General features: G+C 39.7%; 1 protein-coding gene across 1 annotated transcript in view; it reads left to right on the top strand.

Annotated features, from left to right (window-relative positions):
* LOC132913749 (E3 ubiquitin-protein ligase Rnf220-like) overlaps nucleotides 1-20115 on the top strand; it is a 218485-nt gene that overhangs the window by 33167 nt on the left and 165203 nt on the right. Inside the window, exon 4 of the mRNA XM_060972281.1 lies at nucleotides 19493-19630. Coding sequence (XP_060828264.1) covers nucleotides 19493-19630 — 138 coding nt within the window. The remainder of the gene's footprint in view (nucleotides 1-19492; nucleotides 19631-20115) is intronic.

The raw sequence follows: 20115 nt of genomic DNA, 5'->3' as shown, positions 1-20115 counted from the left end.
TCAGCGATTTAATTCGTGAACGGCGCGCGGCTTCGAGTTTATTTATTTTTTCGCTGGCTCGTGACCGGCGCCAAAACGAGGGCGAAAGAGGGACAAGATTAAAAATCCCCTAATTACTTAATCGCGTTACCCCGATACGACCGTGTCAAAGAGACGAGCGAGGCCAGATCCCTGTGCTCCGGCCGAAAGATACCAAAGAGGCAGCCCGCTGCCTTTCACCCCTTTTTTTCTTCTCCGGTTTTCGGAATTCAAGTGCATTATTCGTCGTCGACATTCGTTAGAGATTTACCGATTCACCGGTACTCAACTTTTACTTTTCACCACTTGGTCGTATTCACAATATCCTACCATTACGATCTCTCTGCAACGATCATTCGATCCTCTCCGAGTGTAATATTTCACTGACAGAATCGATGCAGATGCGTTTCATGATTTTCCTCTGGTGTTCACTGTTCCAATCTAACGATACAAAATGGTATTGACGTTTGAAGAATTATGGTCAGATCGTGGCGTTTCCAGAAATTTTATATTTTTATTAATACAATTGAGCCAGTGGAATCTACGTAAAGATCGAGTTCATCCATTAAACCTTGTAACAGAATTACTTCCTTCTGAATAATTTCTACATTTTTGCATTTTTCAATCTTCTATAAATCACGTACAATTTCTTACCTTTTTAATATTTACGAGATGAAAGTGAACTTGAACAGCGTTCGACGCCACTCCGTTTAATTCAACGAAATTATTTACAGAAATTTGAAACATTCGGTTGTCGTATCAGCCGTTTAAAAGCAACGCTAAAGAAGATGGCAGAAAAGTAGTGATGTTACAAACACTTTTTAAAGTTTACCTCACAGTTTACCATTATTTACGTACATTATCAACAGCAATCGTAATCTAATAATAAACGTAGTTGCATTGTTGGTAATTTAGCGTAAAAGCGAGATCATCGACGTTTACAGCGACGAGAATGAATACCAGGAGAGAACGCGGTGAAATCGTTGGCGTGTTGGAACATGTCGTTCCTACGCGTTTAACAGAAGCGGTAAACGCGTTGGGTCGTTCCGAGTTGGGTTTCGGTTTTTGCGTGTGTCGGCTTCGACTTTGTTGTTTTCTAACATTTGACAATTATTCGGTAATTTATCAAAACGTCCGCGCACAATGGTCCACAGCAAGTTTCGTGCCAAGGGGATGCCCAATGGTCTTTCCTTTGTCAGCCTTCCATATAAGCGGTGTTCGTTAAAGTATTCATCTCTGATTTTTTTCATTACTATATCTTACTGTCATTATAGTCCATTGCCTCGTGTAACCAATCTGTTTAAGGAAAATTAAGGTTCCTACGTGTTAGTGCCCATTGATACGCTTGGTCGAACGAGTTAAACGCGAAATAAATTGCACAAAGTGCACTTCTCAGGTGTACCTTGCGATTGGGATAATATTTACAGCGTTGCTTTCTCTTTCGCGCAAAAGTATTCCTCTTCTTCCGAATAAATCAGAGGATATAAGATAAAAGCAAATTGGAATATGTACGGACAGCAAAATTTCCGATTTCGACAAATTTATTTGCCACAGCGGACGTAACGGAGCACGTGCGAGTAATCGAGAATTATCTCGTTGGAGGATACTCGGTTGATTTTTTGGAAAAATTGATTTTTTTAATTATTTGGAAAAATTATATCATTCGGTTGTGAAATGACAGTTGACGAATTATCTGGACACCGGGTAGACTGATATCCGTGGTATGGAACGTGCTTTGAACAAGGAGAGAAGCGAAACAAGCATACGGCTTCCAAGGAGCGGTGGAACAAAACTATCTCATTGTGTGTTAATACGTTTCGCCGCTGCTGCGTTGCGTCGCGCCGCGCCGCCTCGGTTTCAGCCGCGTGCAACTGCAAGTATGCACCTCGCATACTGTTGCAACGCTACGAAGTCGCTCCTACCGTGATATTAAGTCGATGATTGTCCCAGACTTTAATTTTAAAAGAGCAAGTGCCTGATACATATGAATGACAAAGGAAAAAAAAAAAGTAGAAAATGCTTTTTCTCCTAGTTATCTCGCAACGCGTAGCGCATTTTTCTTTTTATACGAAGATTTAACGTTGCGCTAACGACCAGAGATTATCGACGACTGTAGACAGCGCGTGGATTCGAATCGATGCTTTTGTATTTTGTTGGTCATAATCGCGACAATTTGACATAATCAAATTAGCTAACGTGGAAGATTTTTCTAGCTACTAGAAAAGGAACACGGAGTATTCTCGTTCTTTCTACTTGTACAATTTTTTATCAGAGTAGCCTGGCGCATAAGAATCGTCGTTTATTTTGATGATATTTTCAACTGCCGATAAAATCATCGTATTTGTTTCTGAAAATTAATCGAAGAAATAGGGAAATAAATAATCGTAGCAGGTATTTGAGGAAGTTGAAACGTAGAACGGACGAGTAAACCGTGGTAAAATTACGGCAAACTCGGTGGTACTCCATTCGTAATGCACAGAAATATATGCGTGTAGCTCATTCAAAATAGATCTGTGGTCTTCCGAAAATGACGGAGCAACACTTGGGTGTTTGTTTGCGCGTGAAAACTGTCGGAACATCGAACCACCTGGATCTCCCGCTTGTCCTCTCGCGCCGTTTATTTTTCGTTTCAAAGCTGCTCTCGCCGGTGCTCCTTGAACCTCTTCTTACCGCTTGGTTCACGCCACCGGAAGCTCTCGAGAATTCTTCGCGCAAACTCGAGTATACAAGTTAACGCTGTTCGATGATACGCCGCAACCCTTTCAGTGCTAAGATTTTAATAACCGTGACAGAGAAGCCTCGTGTTTCCAGATCAGACGCTTTTCCATTTGATCTTTCCCCGTTTGAGCGTGTCTTTAGAAGCTTCTTTCTAAACCTCGAAAGATTCCACAACTCGAAAATTAATAGCAACGAGCGCATAGAATTTCAATCGAATCCTCGTACAGCGAGAGCGAAAATCACCGAGCATACGTCGCTCCAGGAAGCTCGTGGAAGCTCGTTAAAAAGCTCTTACACGCGTGTCGCGTGGATTGAAAATTCATTGAAACTATGTAAAGTACGTAGACGTAAAAACTACCAGTAAAAAGCATAGGCGAGTTAATGTCGTACAAAGTACATTTTCGTAAGATGTGTACTGCCTTTTGACTCTTCAAAATTATATGCTTTCTACTATATTCGAATTTCCATCATTGGAATATTCCCTGGCTCGAATAGCCTTCCGATTCGAATTAGTCGATATCCGTTCGTTTGCCACGAACGCTTGAAAATCCGCAGTCTAGCGACAAAGAAGAAAGGAGCCTATGAAGAGTAGGAGGGAGCCACGTACTCGCATGGCAAATTACTCGAAAATTCGTGGGCCAATTTTCAGCAGATTAGAGAAGGAGGTGTTGTTCACGGTATCTTGTCAGGTTCGGCACATTTAACGGGTATGGGAGCACCACATATTGGATCATATCGTATCTTCTCACAGTCCATGAATAATGCATCTGAGAGGTCGCCCCTCTGGACCCATCGTCTCCCTTTCCTGACCATCTTCTACCGCTATTCGCCTTCTACTGGCTACCCCCTCGCCTCGCTACTCTCCTCTCTCGCTCTCTTCTGTCTGTTCTCTTCTCTCGCACGTACACAACACTTTGGCCAGTCGCGTTCCGAAATCTCTTCGTAATTAAAGCTGCCATATATTTTACTTTAATCGAGGAGATCGGCCGGCTACCATTGGCCACGACGATTTATCACGTTCTCTGACTCTTCTCCTCCACCTCCTTCACACTTCATCGCGCCTCAAGAAGATTATACGGCCGAAGATGTATTCACGAATATGTACATATAATTGCACGATCCTACCGGGATTTCTCATCGATCCGATGTATACGTGTTTCATCTTTACCGCTGCTGCGTGTACGTGGATTACATACACGCCGAGACTGTCCTTTTGCTCCTCGCTTTGTCATGCGCGATAATTTGTCAGACTTCCTTGTAATCTTGGGTTATGGCTATATTGATTAACCCGATATAAATCGAAATCTTGTAATAACTCTGGTGAATTTATCGCGCAACGTTGTAGCTATTTAATGCTTTCCGCCTTGCCTTTCTTCCTTCTCTTTTACACACCATCTCCTTTGCTGAAAATTTCACGTAACTTTTTCTATACTTTTCTCTCTGTGCTGATTCTAAATTAAAAATAGCCGTGAAATCTCTTGATGTTAAAAAATATTTCGTTGAATGGTTGATTAAAAAATGTAAAATACCAAGCACGCGTTCATCGATGTCGACGAAACAACGATTCGGTGTTCTTCCGTGAGGTGGTTGTCGGTTTCTCTCTCTGCCTCGGTAGATCGGTGGCAATGTCGCAGAAGCGGCGAGGAATCCGGTAGCCCTTAAATCGCGCTAGAAGCACCAGTCCCGCTGTCACAGTCTGCGAGGATAAATCTTGGATTACCACGCGCTCCCTTTCCTCGTGCTTCTTTTCTCCTTTACTCCCGTTTCCTGAGTACCTGGCATCGCTCCATCTTCCTCTTCCTTTTCGCCCTTTTTGTATCTCCCTTTTCGGTATCACGGCCTTAACACCGTCTTATAACCCGCGACAACTCGAAAATACCGTGTAGAACCCTCGTAAAACACGCTGCGCCACTTTATATTTTCCTATTTTCCTCTGGACAATCGATCGAATAATTAAACCCCAGCAATTTCTTCCCATCTCTCGCACGATTCTATTTTCCTCTGTTAGTCGTCCACGGAATTCGTTAAAATCTAACTAATTAGCTTGTAATTTTTATTCCAAGCTAGCTTGTCCGCCTCGTTTTTCTCTGAAAATCTAATTCCTTCGATCCAATCAGGAGTCTTCTAATGAACGTATCGACGATCGATGAACTGAAAACACGGCGAAAGGTAGGAAATATTAAAAATTATGTCGCGATACTCGTGGTATTCACCGTTACATCGAGGCTTCCAAGCGAAACTCGGTGTCAAACGCGATTTGATCTCCTTGATCGCATTCGCGAGGATGTATTGGTATTGATCAACTGAGAGCTTTGAATAATCGAAGTAAGTTGGTCGAAGTAACTTTGTTTCTCTGAAACGTTTTTCAACTGGTCGTCTATCGTATGGTCTTAACAAGCGTTCGAACGAAACGAGAAAATGGAGAAGAAAACTAGCGGAAAGCGCTAGCGTGGGGGACGAGCAAAGGCTGATAAGGAAGAGGACGAGACCCTCTTCGTTTTCTCGGTGATCCGCGAGATGCCAGGAAACTCTCGGTAGATCTAGTCAGACATTGCCTGCCAAGAGTGCCTCGAACGAGCCCTCTTAAATTAATTACAGGGAAAAGATCCTCGCATCCGATTCCTCCCCTGCTACCGCTAAAGCGAAGGCCGACGCAGTCAGGCTTGCTCGAGAGACGAACAGAGCCAAAGAGGGTTCTATGTACTTACTACGTTCAAGCGAGTGTTTAACGGCCGGGAATGCTCGTCAAACGAGGAAAAGAGCATCCTCGTTGGAAAAAATCTCCGCTCATCGTGCATTTAGTCGTGAAACTTTAAGCAGCGTATCTACGATTTTCCATTTTTAAACGCGTATGGCTTTCGGTACTCGCTTCGAACCAGATACATTCGCGTTCTTTTTTTTATGTCATAAGACTACTTTATTTTAATCGCACGGCTTTTTAAGGCCAGTTCGTTATTCTTCGTTTTCGTCGAGAAACAAACCGATCGCGGATTTTGTCATTAGGTCGCTTAGTTGCCACCGGTTCTACGACAGCGGTATTTTTCGTACGATCGAATTAGTCGCACATTGTTCCCTTTGTTACAAAACGATGAGGTGTTGTACGGTTATCAAGCGAAAATAATTGAAACTCGAGCCTTTTTTACGAAGCTTCTTCTCCGACGAAATGATCTTCAACGATAGCTGTTGATATCTTTCGAAAATCAAGCTTGCGACGATAATTAAAGTTGATAGGAAATATCGTTCGTGTCGTTTCGTTTTATTTTATGAGAATTTGTATTTTTCGACAAATCGTACAACTTATAATATAGCGGAATATATTTGCAACTGAAATGTAATTCTGTACGATCGTAAACGTTGATTTTAAACTTCATGGAAAAAGTGTTGGAAAGAGAAAGTTCGTCGTCGCAAGTTGCCTGTGCAATGGTGAACTACGCTAGGAAGGGTTGCGTGTTACGGGACAGTAGGGCAAAGAGGGTAGAACAGCCTATCGGTATTATTCCGACCAGTCATCGGGACTTATACCGCTTATAGGATTACACAAGCATTAGTAGACAGCTTGTTCTCTACCATTTTGTACGAGATGTGTGATAAAGCTCGGTATTTCTACCAACCTGTTCGTCCGAACGAGTCGATATCTTTATTTATTTCGTCGCTTTCATTATTCACGGTATAATTAATTTTAATTCGTTTTATATTTCGTATCTCGTACTTTTCCTTTCTGAAATTAACTAAACGGAAGATTAATATAATATCACGAATATAATACAACGAATCCTATCGTATCCTATCAATTTATACGATAAAAATAATCCTTGTGAATTGTCTATTGATTCCAGCGTATCTTACCTGATATATTAAAAATATATTTAATATAAAATATGTAACAGATTTTATCCAAATGCTATTTATATACGTATTTGTCAAACACAAAGTTAAGTAAACGAATTACTTGGCAAATATCGAATAATTTGCGTGATAAAATTAATCGAAAAATTGCTATGGCCAAAAGTATTAAATCAAATTTGTTTCGGTGAACGTTATTTCGTTTATTGTGATACGCTTTGAGGTTGATTTGTTGTCATTTGCGCCTGCTGTGATAATTGATTCTCTCGCACACACGCGAATCTGAGAGAATTAGGAATTATCTTCCAACAGGGAAACATTTAATTGTCGCGAATAACGTAAGAAAGCTCTTTTAGTAGTACTATAGTTGCCACGGTATGCAATGTGGTTTCTCTTCTCAAATTACCTGTTCCACAGTTTTTCAGTCTCACGATACGTCAGGTTTAGGAGTAGTTCGTTATACATAAATGCTGAAAGTAACATGAGTTGGAGGAAAGTAACGTGATATCGTTGCATATTTTTTAAAGCTACGTAGCGTCAATGATTTTCTGTCATCGATACTGTTATACAAATCTTCATTGCCCCTTTTTTTTCTTCTCGTTTGAAGAATCTCCATACGCTTGTCCCGAGGGAACTACACCAATTAACCCTTAAACGTACATAGTGCGATCATTTGCTAATATCAACTATATTTCTTCACACCAATCGTAAGATATTTTGTTTCGTTATCTTACTATCTTGGTAATTTTATTATTATACTAAAATACTTACAGAAACGTATAAACAACAAGTTAAGTTGTAATCGTATGTTCAACACAATTACGCTATAGTTTGTTCTATTTAAAATAGAAAAGTAGGAAAAAAGTGAAACGGAGTTTGCGTTCCATTCTTTTCTCGAATTTTGTGCCACGTAAATTGTCAGATTTTTCGTGCTCTGTTATATTGGGCTGGCAACTAAGCGATTAAGGGTTTTGTCAATACCACCTAATGACAAAATCCGCGACCGCTTAGTCGCCGACCCAATATTTGCAAGAATCGTGGATTCAAGAGTTAATTTCTTAACAGGGTGTAACGTAAGAGGCGTAACATAATTCGATGCATACATTTCTAAATGATTACTAAGAATTGTCGCTTTCTTATTCCTTATCCGGTCTTGCGTTATGCCTACGTACCGTGAAAAGTAGTCATTTGCATAAAGTAACGATGCAAGAGTACATTGTTGCTTGCACGACACACGGCACATGTATTATCTGAAAGAACATCGTTTATATTCGTCTGAATATACAGGGTGTTGCAGGTTTCCTCGCTGGAATTTTGCTAATAAACAAACATAGGTTGCTGAAACTTTGATTCGCCACTATTATACTTGTCGAGAATTGTGGACTTTATTCGCAGAAATAAACGTGTGGGAATACCCACATTGCACGTAGAAACGATATTAAAGTAGTTTCAGATTTATTTAATATGTGATGTGCAAGATATTCGTAGATACGCATTGCACGCGTCTCAGCAACCTTTTTGTCTCGCCATCTTCTTTATCACCATACGTACGCAACAGTTGCATTCTTTTGTTTTACGAGACGCTGCGCACGCACATACTCCTACACACGCTCATACCCATATATGCGTGTCACTACTTGGCGACCAATCCAGTGTAGCACACAAAATTATACATATCTGAATAATATTAAGACAAAGTTTGAAGAGCGAGTGTAACATGCAAAAATTCATAAAACGTCCAATGTGAAGTAATCGTCGTAGCATACGAGGTATTTCTAGTAACTGGGACGCGCTATAACTCTGTCCCAAGCCAAGTTAAACCGCGCTCTTCTTTGAAACGTATCTGTACAATTTCTTGTACATCTTGTACTTTCTCGTTCTCCAGAGGAGCAAGACAAAACGCAGGGCGGAATGCTCGTGTTTGCGTCTTCCTCGTCTTTCGTGCGTTGGATTTGATGAAATCGACATTGAGATATCTTTCAGACTTGGCCTCGTTGCATCGTTTTTCCCACTCAGGCACCTGGGTACTTTCTCGTAGAGCAAAAATCCTATGGTTACATTTCAAAAAAGAGTGCACTTTCTCATTCTCCAGAGGAGCAAGACAAAACCCAGGGCGGACTGCTCGTGTTTGCGTCTTCCTCGTCTTTCGTGCGTTGGATTTGATGAAATCGACATTGAAATATCTTTCAGACTTGGCCTCGTTGCATCGTTTTTCCACCCAGGCACCTGGGTACTTTCTCGTAGAGCAAAAATCCTATGGTTACATTTCAAAAAAGAGTGCACTTTCTCATTCTCCAGAGGAACAAAACAAAACGCAGGGCGGACTGCTCGTGTTTGCGTCTTCCTCGTCTTTCGTGCGTTGGATTTGATGAAATCGACATTGAAATATCTTCTAGATTTGGCCTCGTTGCATCGTTTTTCCCACCCAGGCACCTGGGTACTTTCTCGTAGAGCAAAAATCCTATGGTTACATTTCACGAAAGAGTGCACTTTGCATCTGCGAGGAAGCACAACGGTGGAAGATTTTTCTCTAACTTGGCCTGCAGCGAGGTTACAGTCTGTCCGAGTTAATAGAAACACCCTGTATAATACATAAACTAGATTTTCACTTAGATTCCATTTGTTCGATTTATCAGTCAGGTTCGCAAAGGTCTAGAATTGCACAGACACTGGCAGTCTATTGGTAATGTTTGTCTGGCAAAACGAGAAACACCCTGTATAGTAGAATCGAGGAGGATAGCGTGAAGGCGAGTCGCAGGCCGGTATAATTTATTTAATTATATCGAATTCACGGTGAGAAGCGCGTGCCTGGAGTTCTCACGGTAGGACAATAAGGACATTCATTCGTCCGTTCGAGCCACGGTGGCTCGGACAAGCGGTTTCTCTTAGGTCTTAATCGTTTGCCACGGAATGCGCGTTTAATGCAAAAGAGGACACAGGCGGCTTGTGTTTGACTCGGCTTGTATTTTCTCTGGCTGTCCTCGCGACACCAGGCCACTTACTTTACGAGCTGCTCCATAGGCTCCCCGAGTTCCTCGAGCTCCGAACGATCTTGCGAAATCCTTCGAGTACCGCTTGACGCTAATGATGCCTACTATCTAAACGACTAAACGACTAAACGTGGCTAAAACGATCTCTCCCTCTCTGTCTCTCCCTTTTCCCATTCGTTTCCCCGATACTCATCCTGTCTCCTCTAATTAAATTCACGAGTTTTTAGGATGCCAGGATAATCACTTACTCTCGTTTGTACGTGAAGTATCGCGCTATTATCGCGCCGACTGGCACACGGTATTGTTACAACGATCGAAATATGGATTACGTTGTGAGAAAAGAAACATGCACGTAAAACACATATATAATAGAATATTTATGATGTATCTCAATGCATGGTGGATCTGACAAGAAATACATAAAATTTGCGTAGCGTTAATGATCGAACGATCGACTCTTTGAAACGTTCATCGTTGATAGTTTTATTGAAACCGATATTTATCGAGTATAATCCAGTGTGCATTCGATAGACTTTGAACATCGTAAAATAAGATTATCGCGACGTGCGTCGTAAAACAAGATTATCGATTCATCATTGATTCCTATATTTCGCTCTGGTTACTCAGCAGCGATATTCTACGCAAGCTTCGCTCGGTCGAGTACAGTTTCGACGAAGAAACACCTCGGTTGGCGCAAACATCTCAGGACGCGCGATAGCAACGAAAATGAAAAGGAACGAGACGCGTCTAGGGAAGCTTTATAGTCGAAGGTTTGCAGCCGGACGCGAAACCACACTTTACTCGATGGGGTATACACCGGTGGAGGAGACACGGTAATAATACGTGAACAATATAGGCAAAGTTAGGTACTGGACAGGTCGACACAACGAAGGGGTACCCCATTGCACACTCTGTATGAAATATCAACCACCGTGAAACTTGAACACCCTGAGAAACTTTGGGGCCATTCTCCGTCATCTCTTACTTTCGCTCGATCGCCAATCTGCCCGGTTGCTACAAGTTAGGACACCAAAAAATCCCCGGAATTTCTATGAAAAAGCAGGGAAACTGTGTGGCTGACCAGGATCAACGTTGTTAGAAACAGGCAGAAGCAAAAGGTTGGGGTATAAGAGGTGGAAAGGCAGAGCAAAGGCATCCTGCCCGCCAATATTCACTAAACTATGCGCGAGTATATCAAATGCTGGCCTCGCTTTGCTTTATGAAAAAGTTGTAAAATTAATAAAGAATCCGACAATCTTGCTCGGTCTCGTTCCTTATTCCCAAGAGATCCGACGATACACCGAGTTGAGCTTCTTATACCGCGCCTTGATCTATACCATAGCTCTCTGTATATCCAACGTTTTTTAATATCGTCGTTTTGATCTCTGCCAATCACACATGGCTTCTTTGAAAATTTTTTAAAAATTTCCAAATATCCAAGTATTATTAGGTTGTCCGAAAAATGTCTTTCTTTCGCAAACGTGTTTTTTACAACAATACACCTTCGTACAAACGTGAAACCAAGTCTGTGAAACGTCACGGTGTTCATCTCAACGGAAGAAAATTGATCGTACGTAGATCGACAAAATAATGTAAAACAAATAACGTTGTGCGTCTGTTATTTCCTCATAAAACGAAAGAAACTTTTCGGACAACCTAATAGTTTCTGCGGGTTCGTAGAACGTCGAGTTTCGTTGAAATCGTAGGAATAGGACGAATAGATAGGATTGGTTCTAACGATAAAGGCACGTTTACGTATGAAATTTTCCGACTCCGACTAGGTCTACGTGCTAGTCCAAGTTGATTCGTTAAAATTTGGTCACGCGTATTGCTTGGAAAGCTGGAAATTCGTAGACGCGGAAGGAAATTTTGTAAAATTGTGGAGGATGGCGAACGCATCTTGCTACGTTAATAAGTTGAAGCATGACGTTCGTATCAGATTCTGTAGCCGTGATTGTTAAACTAATATTGAAACGGACGATTCGGGAACCGCCGCTATTTATGTCCCCGTTTGAACTGGCGGACTTCCGCCGCGGGATAATACGGTTAACCACGTTGGCCATTAGTCTTTCCACAATCGATACACGCCGGCTGTTACAGTGAAAATCGACGTCGATTATCATCCAACAGCTTCGATGGCTCTTGTCCACCTTTCCCATCTTCGTTCTATCATTCTGACTTGCAGCCGATCGAAGAACCAATAACTTTCCTCGCTGCGCTATATGTTGCGCATAGACGTCACATAGAAATACAACAAACTGTAAAATTAGCAAATGCGTTTATAGGAAATTCAAAGCGTAGTATAACTCGATTCTGACGAACAGCTGACACTCGTCAATCCGCTATCTGATTGTACACTGGTTTGTTCTTTTGTGTTGAAGTGATCGCCACTTCTAAGAAAACTCTACATCTGGTCTTCGGTTTTCTCAAGCGCTAAGGTCATCGATAGCGCATAGACAAAAGAATGCGTCGATGACAGACCATAAGCGGTACACGTGCGACGTTGGCTTCAGGGTTTTTTTAGTCTCAGGGTAACATTGTCAGCGTGAGGATCTGGACCAGCTCACATTGTATTCTACACTTTGTACTTTAATATTCACAATATATATACTTACAATACCTTCCAATTTACCCACGCGTTTCTTTAATTCCACATACACCGAATAACTTTAACATTTTGGAATACAACGATATTTCACGTATAGGCACAATACCCCTACACAGACACCTACACAGTCATTTTTTTTTTTATTTTATTTTGGTTATTTTACAATTTGTCCTTATGGACATTTGGTAAAGTGTTATACCTTGTTGGTGAAGAAAAAAAATATAAATAAAAAATAAATATAGCATGTGGGCGGCTACCCCCAGCGGGGTGCCAGCTTCGTTTTTTCTAAGTTATATCTTTTATGAGGTCTATTGGGTGTTTCCTTTTTAGTCTTCTTGCGATATTTGTTGTGTTGCACGTTTCAGCTGCCAGCTGGTTCGGGTGTGTTTCTAATCTTGTTCTGTATCTTGTTGCGAATCTGGTAATCTCACAGTCATTTGAACAGGACATTTACACAGGTCATACTCATTACTGTATAGAGAGTGGGACTCAAAATATTTAAGGGATCATGGTAGGGGTCAAGGTAGTGACCTAAGTCTAATCTGAAAGTAACTGGCCAACAATCAACAATTCTTGTATACGTTGTTAATTATATCACTTATATACACTTATATACATCAGGTTCTGTAGTTCTGTTTAATAAACATCGCTGAATATTACTTCAACTCAAACATCGAGTCAAAGATTATTCATCTTAACTTCAAGATTAAATTCTAACACGTTCAAATTCCAGTATCGTTGTGTCTTCTCGTTTAAACGAATTTTTTTTATCACATTGACCAACAATCAACAATTCTTGTATACGTTGTTAATTATATCACTCGCTTATATACATCAGGTTCTGTAGTTCTGTTTAATAAACATCACTGAATATTATTTCAACTCAAACATTGAATCAAAGATTATTAATCTTAACTTCAAGATTAAATTCTAACACGTTCAAATTCCAGTATCGTTGTGTCTTCTCGTTTAAACGAATTTTTTGTATCACATCGACCAAAATCATCGAATACTTGCCGATAGCAGTGAAAGAACTAGGATCGACAGTTTTGAAGATGCAAAGCGCATATCGTATATCGTGCGTTGCAGTAATCGATTTGTAAATTTTTCTTTCGTCGTCAGGAAATTTTTCCAACTTTCTTCTACGATACGATCGATATTTTCAAAGATGCAAAGCGCGTATCTACCTACGTGTATTTCTTATATCGTAGAATCGTTTTATAGATTTTTATTTGATCGGTTTTTGTCATGGAAGAAATTTGCTGCAACAAATTATTGCCACGTTGAACGCTGCTTCTCGATTCTCTTCTACCTTGTTATCATTGTTTTCCGCTCTTCGCATATATCTTCATTTCGGTATCGTACCGTAGCTGAAAAAGTCTCACGCCGGGAATCGAGCCGGCTAACTCGTCGCAACGCAATCCACTCTCCGGTTCCAGTCTGAACGTCTCGTTCTCTACTACTTGTTCTCTGACAGAGTAACCGAACTGTCTTCCTCCCATGCGATGTTCATTCTTGCGAGAGAACGACCTCGTCTTTTCACGCACGTAGAGCCTCGTCGTTGTTGCATCTGCACTTTGGTGCATCCGCAGGACGTGCAGATCATTGGCGTTGAATCGTATTTCAGATATTCTACAGCAACCACGGAAATCGCGTTATCTTTGCGTTCCATCCTTTTACACTGTTGCTGTATCAGCAAGAAACTTGCTACAGCTTGCATCGAAATATAATTGAAATTTTTGTTAATTGCACTTTCTTAAAATTCAAATGTCGTCACTGCTTTTAATTTCAATGAACTTTTTTAAGTCACACGTCGATACTGGCTGCATCGCGTGGCGATCACGAAGACGAACATTCACTTGATCGGATATTTCTACGATGTTTTCCGTTTCTCTCATTCATAGAAGCTCCATTATTAGTAATTATGATTTTTAGCGACGATTTCCTTGTAATATATGTGGTTCGTTTTTGTTGAAGTGGTCGCTTCTAAGAAATTATAGAAGATATAACTTAGAAAACACGAAGTTGGCACCCCGCTGGGGGTAGCCACCCACATGCTATATTTATTTTTATTTTATTTTTTTATTACCAATGAGATATAACACTTTACCAAATGTCCTTCAGGACAAATTGTAAAAACCAAAATAAACTATAAAAAAAAAACTTCTAAGAAAACTCTACATCTGGTCTTTAGTTTTCTCAAGCACCGAAGCCATCGACAAATCGCATAGACAAAAGACTGCGTGGAAGGCAAACCATAAGCGGTACACATGCAACGTTGGCTTGAGGGATTTTCAGTCATAGGGAAACGCTGCTAGCGTGCGGATCCGGATCAGCTCATATTGTATTCCAAATTACAATATAAATTATTGTATTACAATTACAATTTATCCACGCGTTCCTTTGTATTCACATACATCCAATAACCTTAACAGTTTTGTATAAATAGAACTTTTAGTAGTACAATCGTATGAAATATATTTTTCTATATCTTTGCATAATACGTTGCATTTCACGCTTCTTTGTGCTTCCAAATTCCTTCAAATAAAAATCTAACGGAGACACGGACTTTCTTAAAATCGGCTTAATTATTACATTGTAATCTTTCGCACGAAAACTATCATCGACCGATCATCCAGCGTCGTCGAATCTGCCTACGTTCGCAGGAAAATTTCCAATGATCCATCGTCTCACGATAAATCGACGTAGAATCGTATGAATGAAGAAGAACACGAGGAAAAAGAAGAAAAAACGGAGAAGCTTGAAGCAAAAGTGGAACTTGGGAAAACAGTGCAGACTGCCTAACATGGCGCACAAAACGATTCTGAACCGTGCGATTGTTGCGCATCGTGATCACCGCAGCTGACAGCCGATTCTGCGATCTTAATCTGGTCGACATACTCGCAAGAAGGGAGAGAACTGTCAGAACGTAGGGGAATGAAGAGAGAGAAAGAGAGAAAACGGAGCTGGAAGAAGGAAAAAATCGGTAGCTGGTCGATTGAGAGGACGGGAATCCGTCTGTCGGTTTATACGGTTGAGAGACCGGATCAAGAACCTTGAATAATTCATCGAGAAAGCGAGACTCGTTGCTTTAGCTTCGGTGCAAGGACTGACGTTGTTCCTTGCCTGTTTGCACTGTTAGTCGATTCGCTTTCTACCCTACCTCCTCGTCTCGGCTATTTCTGACACCCTGTATCAGCCTGTCTGTCCGCTTCGTGTTTCACCATGTACATCGAATTTTTCTTACCCATAAAAGTACCTTACACCAGCGATTCTCCGTTTCATCCATGCAGACATTGCGATTCAAAGCTCGTTGTTTAACATTAGAAATGCCACACCAGTGGAAATGACTGGCTCTACAGTTTTATAAATGCGTCGACCCTCGCTTAGGGACGATGGTCCCAGATGGATTAATAATACCAAAAATATGGTACATAACATGGAATTGCTTCTGTAAGAGAGTAATAATTATTCTATTATTAGGTATTTTTTAAAGGCTAGTCATTTTCACTGGTTTTGGTAGAAATAGCTTCGTGTCAACTGTCGGTTGTTCTAGTGTTAACCATTATTTTTGTACCATGCGTATCGATTTAGGTTCGGTGCTGGGTTTTCGATCGTTAAAAGTCAAAGTGTAGGTTCAGTGAGTAGGTTTGACGTTGGGAGTATCAAGGAGTGTAAAAGCTTAGAAAGGCGAAGAAAAGAGGAAGAAATAGGAACGAAAGATTCACGGGGACAAATGGGAATCGTCAAGTTTCAGCGTTTCTGCAAAAATGAACTTTTATTTTTCGATATATAGCGTAGTAAGTTTATATTTTCTCGCGTATCCACGTAAAAAGCTATTATTCTGCGTCATTTCTAATTTTTATTTATAATCGTAAGTAGTTTAGAACAGGTTAAACTCCAAAGAATGGAAATCCTTTTTTCGTTGCACGTCTCAATTTCTTATAATTATTTATCAACACCCAGAAAAATTTAATTCGCAATACATACACGTAGTATATAGTATAGAGGAGCTTATGAAAGAACATTAAACTCAAAATTCTTTAAAATTGCCCCTTGTGGAAAATTCATATACATACGTATATTGTACAATACAAACACAATATACGATGTACGATACAAGAGAAGAACAAGTTTTGGTCCATGTACTTTGCAAAGAGCCGTTCAAACCTCTAAAATTGTACGGTTGTATCAAATTTGTGTCCTGTAAGGAAAATTAAAGATCAATACATTTTCATAAAATGAATACAATACTTTGTGCGATATACAATACAAACACAATATACGATATACGATACAAGTGAAGAACAAGTTTTGGTCCATGTACTTTGCAAAGAACCGTTCAAACCTCTAAAATTCTACAGTTGCATAAAATTTGTGTCGTGTGAGGAAAATTAAAGATCAATACATTTTCATAAAATGAATACAATACTTTGTGCGATATACAATACAAACACAATATACGATGTACGATACAAGAGAGGAACAAGTTTTGGTCCATGTACTTTGCAAAGAACCGTTCAAACCTCTAAAATTCTACAGTTGCATAAAATTTGTGTCGTGTGAGGAAAATTACAGAACAATACATTTTCATAAAATGAATACAATACTTTGTGCGATATACAATACAAACACAATATACGATGGACGATACAAGAGAGGAACAAGTTTTGGTCCATGTACTTTGCAAAGAACCGTTCAAACCTCTAAAATTCTACAGTTGCATAAAATTTGTGTCGTGTGAGGAAAATTAAAGATCAATACATTTTCATAAAATGAATACAATACTTTGTGCGATATACAATACAAACACAATATACGATGTACGATACAAGAGAGGAACAAGTTTTGGTCCATGTACTTTGCAAAGAACCGTTCAAACCTCTAAAATTCTACAGTTGCATAAGATTTGTGTCGTGTGAGGAAAGTTAAAGATCAATACATTTTCATAAAATGAATACAATACTTTGTGCGATATACAATACAAACACAATATGCGATGTACGATACAAGAGAAGAACAAGTTTTGGTTCATGTACTTTGCAAAGAACCGTTCAAACCTCTAAAATTCTACAGTTGCATAAAATTTGTGTCCTGTAAGGAAAATTAAAGATCAATACATTTTCATAAAATGAATACAATACTTTGTGCGATATACAATACAAACACAATATACGATGTACGATACAAGAGAGGAACAAGTTTTGGTCCATGTACTTTGCAAAGAACCGTTCAAACCTCTAAAATTCTACAGTTGCATAAAATTTGTGTCCTGTAAGGAAAATTAAAGATCAATACATTTTCATAAAATGAATACAATACTTTGTTAAGTAATGTACACAACGTTGCCATTTAATAGACGAACCTTCAATAGACAAATCTTAATTCTACTACACAGATACGATATCTTTGATAAACTTCGCCCGCATTTCCCAATGAACTTTTCAAATATTCCAATATTAGGAATATTCCTCTTTTTCAGTTTTAATTATTTCTACGCGAACAGTCACCCTCTTTTCGGTATGAAGACGGTTTAAAACGACGAATGAATAGAAATAACGTTTGGAAACGAAACTTGGTTGGCGTTTAAGCGAGTATCTTTCGGTAGAAGGAAGTTCCGGAAGATTGCTGTCAAATTTCTTAAGCAGCAGGAGAAGCTTTTTTGTTGCTAACGCGACCGTTAAATTTTTCATACGGGCGACTAAGGGGGCAAAAGGCGCAGGTAAAGAGAACCGTCTTTGAGGTTCTTTTCGCCGCCTAATTGTATCGGGTGTCTTAATCAGTGTGTAAGCTACTAAAGTCGAAAGTCTGGAAGAGGGGAAGGAACGAAGAAAGAGAACCTCCGCGTTCTGCATCTCAAAGGCTGAATTTTAAAAGTGTGTTAAGCCCCTGGCATTATGCTCGCTGCATTTATCCTCTCCGAACATGAATTTAGATTGTGGCTTAGGCACGATATTAGGCTACGTGCTTCTATCTACCGAACTTAGAGAATACTTTTTCCCAACGGCTATCCCATTCTTCGTCTACTTTCTTTCTCTCTTCAAATTTTTCTCTTCCCTTCTACGCGAACATAGTTACAGACAATACGAGAGCAAGGTCCGTGCAATATCCACACTGCGTCTTATTTTTTATCGTCTTTTATTTGTATTTTTAATTAACGCAACGAGAGACAGGTGAATTTTAGTCGAATTTGCAGCAAGATTTTTTTTCTATCATTTTGTTCCTCTTCTTTAAGCGGAAGTAGCTTTCTATTATTGTTCCTTTAACACACGTGTTCCACTTTTGTATCGACATATAATTAATCGTCTGGAAGACTTTTCGAGTCAGCGAGAGATTTATTTCAAGGAATATCTCGCATATCGTATGTTATTCTTCGATTCGTAGTTTGGTCGTGTGCATTTTCCCATGGAATTTTGATCGTTACATACAGCTGTTAAGGAGAAAGCGATATTTCTGTGTGTTATTAACAAACGAATAGCGAAGAACATTGATCGTGGCTTTAATTCGGTGGATATGAATTGCAACGATAGGATTGCTTCGGATGAAAAAGGGTCTTTCGTAATCAACCCCATGCCACGTGCTGACTCGATGCTAAAAACCAATATGATGTTTCGTGAAAGCAACGACCACCTACTAATATCGATATTACTTGGCAATAAATTAATAATCGTTTACTTTTGACTGGAACGATCAAAGTTCAAGTTCAAACTCAAGCTAAAGTTCTCTAATAAGCGCACGTTTTTAACGTCCATAGAATTTCCTATCGCGATAGGCGTCATCACTCGAGAAACATATTTGAAACACGTATTTAACAGCAGTTTCTTACCACTAAACTTTCAGCTTCAGAGAAACACGTATAACTCTATTAAATCGAATAATAGTTCTTTTCCGATGATTATTTCAAAAGTACTTGCGAGACGACAAAACTATTTCTTCTAACGTTAAGATTTATTAATTCTCCAATATTCACACTTTTCTATAAGAAAATAAAAAACAAAATAATAATAAAAAGAACCCAAGTTCCTATTCATGAAATAATTCCAAAGTTTCGAGCAATAACGTAAAACACGTAATATAATAATTGTTTGAAAAATATCCAGAAAGAGTTCTAACAATCTTCTTCAAAACTCCAAAAACACTATATATATATATATTAATGTTACAATAACCAATATGTTAACATTTGTCGAAACAGTTTGCATGAACTCTATAGATGTAAATGTGTATACTATGTATAACGACCGCTGTATAATATATATTACAATGCATAGATGATGTTGATGACTGATGACCGTTGTTATGTGGGTGATTCTAGTGGGGCCTGTGTTCGGGGGCCGATGCGGCGCGGAGGCGCTCGGGCTGGGGTTAGGGCTGTCGCTGGGCCCGGCCTACAGGTTCGCTCTGCCCCCGGGACTCGCTGCCAAGACCACCCGCTGCCTTGTATTCGACCAAGGTAGGCCTACCAGCCATCTTCATTGCCTCTACGATCTCAGATAGAACAGATCTCTTCCACACAACCCCCTACCCCCTTCCATTTAAATATATTTCATCCCTAAGGTTGCTGTTTCTTCCTGTTCGATTGGCAACTAAGTGATTGCGGATTCTGTCAATATCACCTAATGGCAAAATCCGCAATCACTTAGTTGCCAACACAATGTATCAGGTTGTCCGAAAAGTTCCTTTCGTTGTATAAGGAAATAGTAGGAGGACAATGTTTTTTGTTTTATATTAGTTTATTGAATTATGCACGAACATAATAATAGAACGAAGTGGATGATACCTAATTCAATAAAATAATATCAAACGGAAATTGTCGTTCTTCCGTTATCACCTTACGAGGCGAAAGAAACTTTTCGGACAACCTAATATCTTCGCTAGTAGATTGCCATTTCCTTGGGCGATCCTTAAACGTTTGTCTCCTTAATTGCAAGAAAAAAA

This window comes from Bombus pascuorum, chromosome 13 (genome assembly GCF_905332965.1).
Source record: "Bombus pascuorum chromosome 13, iyBomPasc1.1, whole genome shotgun sequence".
NCBI classification, from domain to species: domain Eukaryota; kingdom Metazoa; phylum Arthropoda; class Insecta; order Hymenoptera; family Apidae; genus Bombus; species Bombus pascuorum.
The sequence above is the reverse complement of the archived record's forward strand: the minus strand, read 5'-3'. Positions and strand labels throughout refer to the sequence as shown.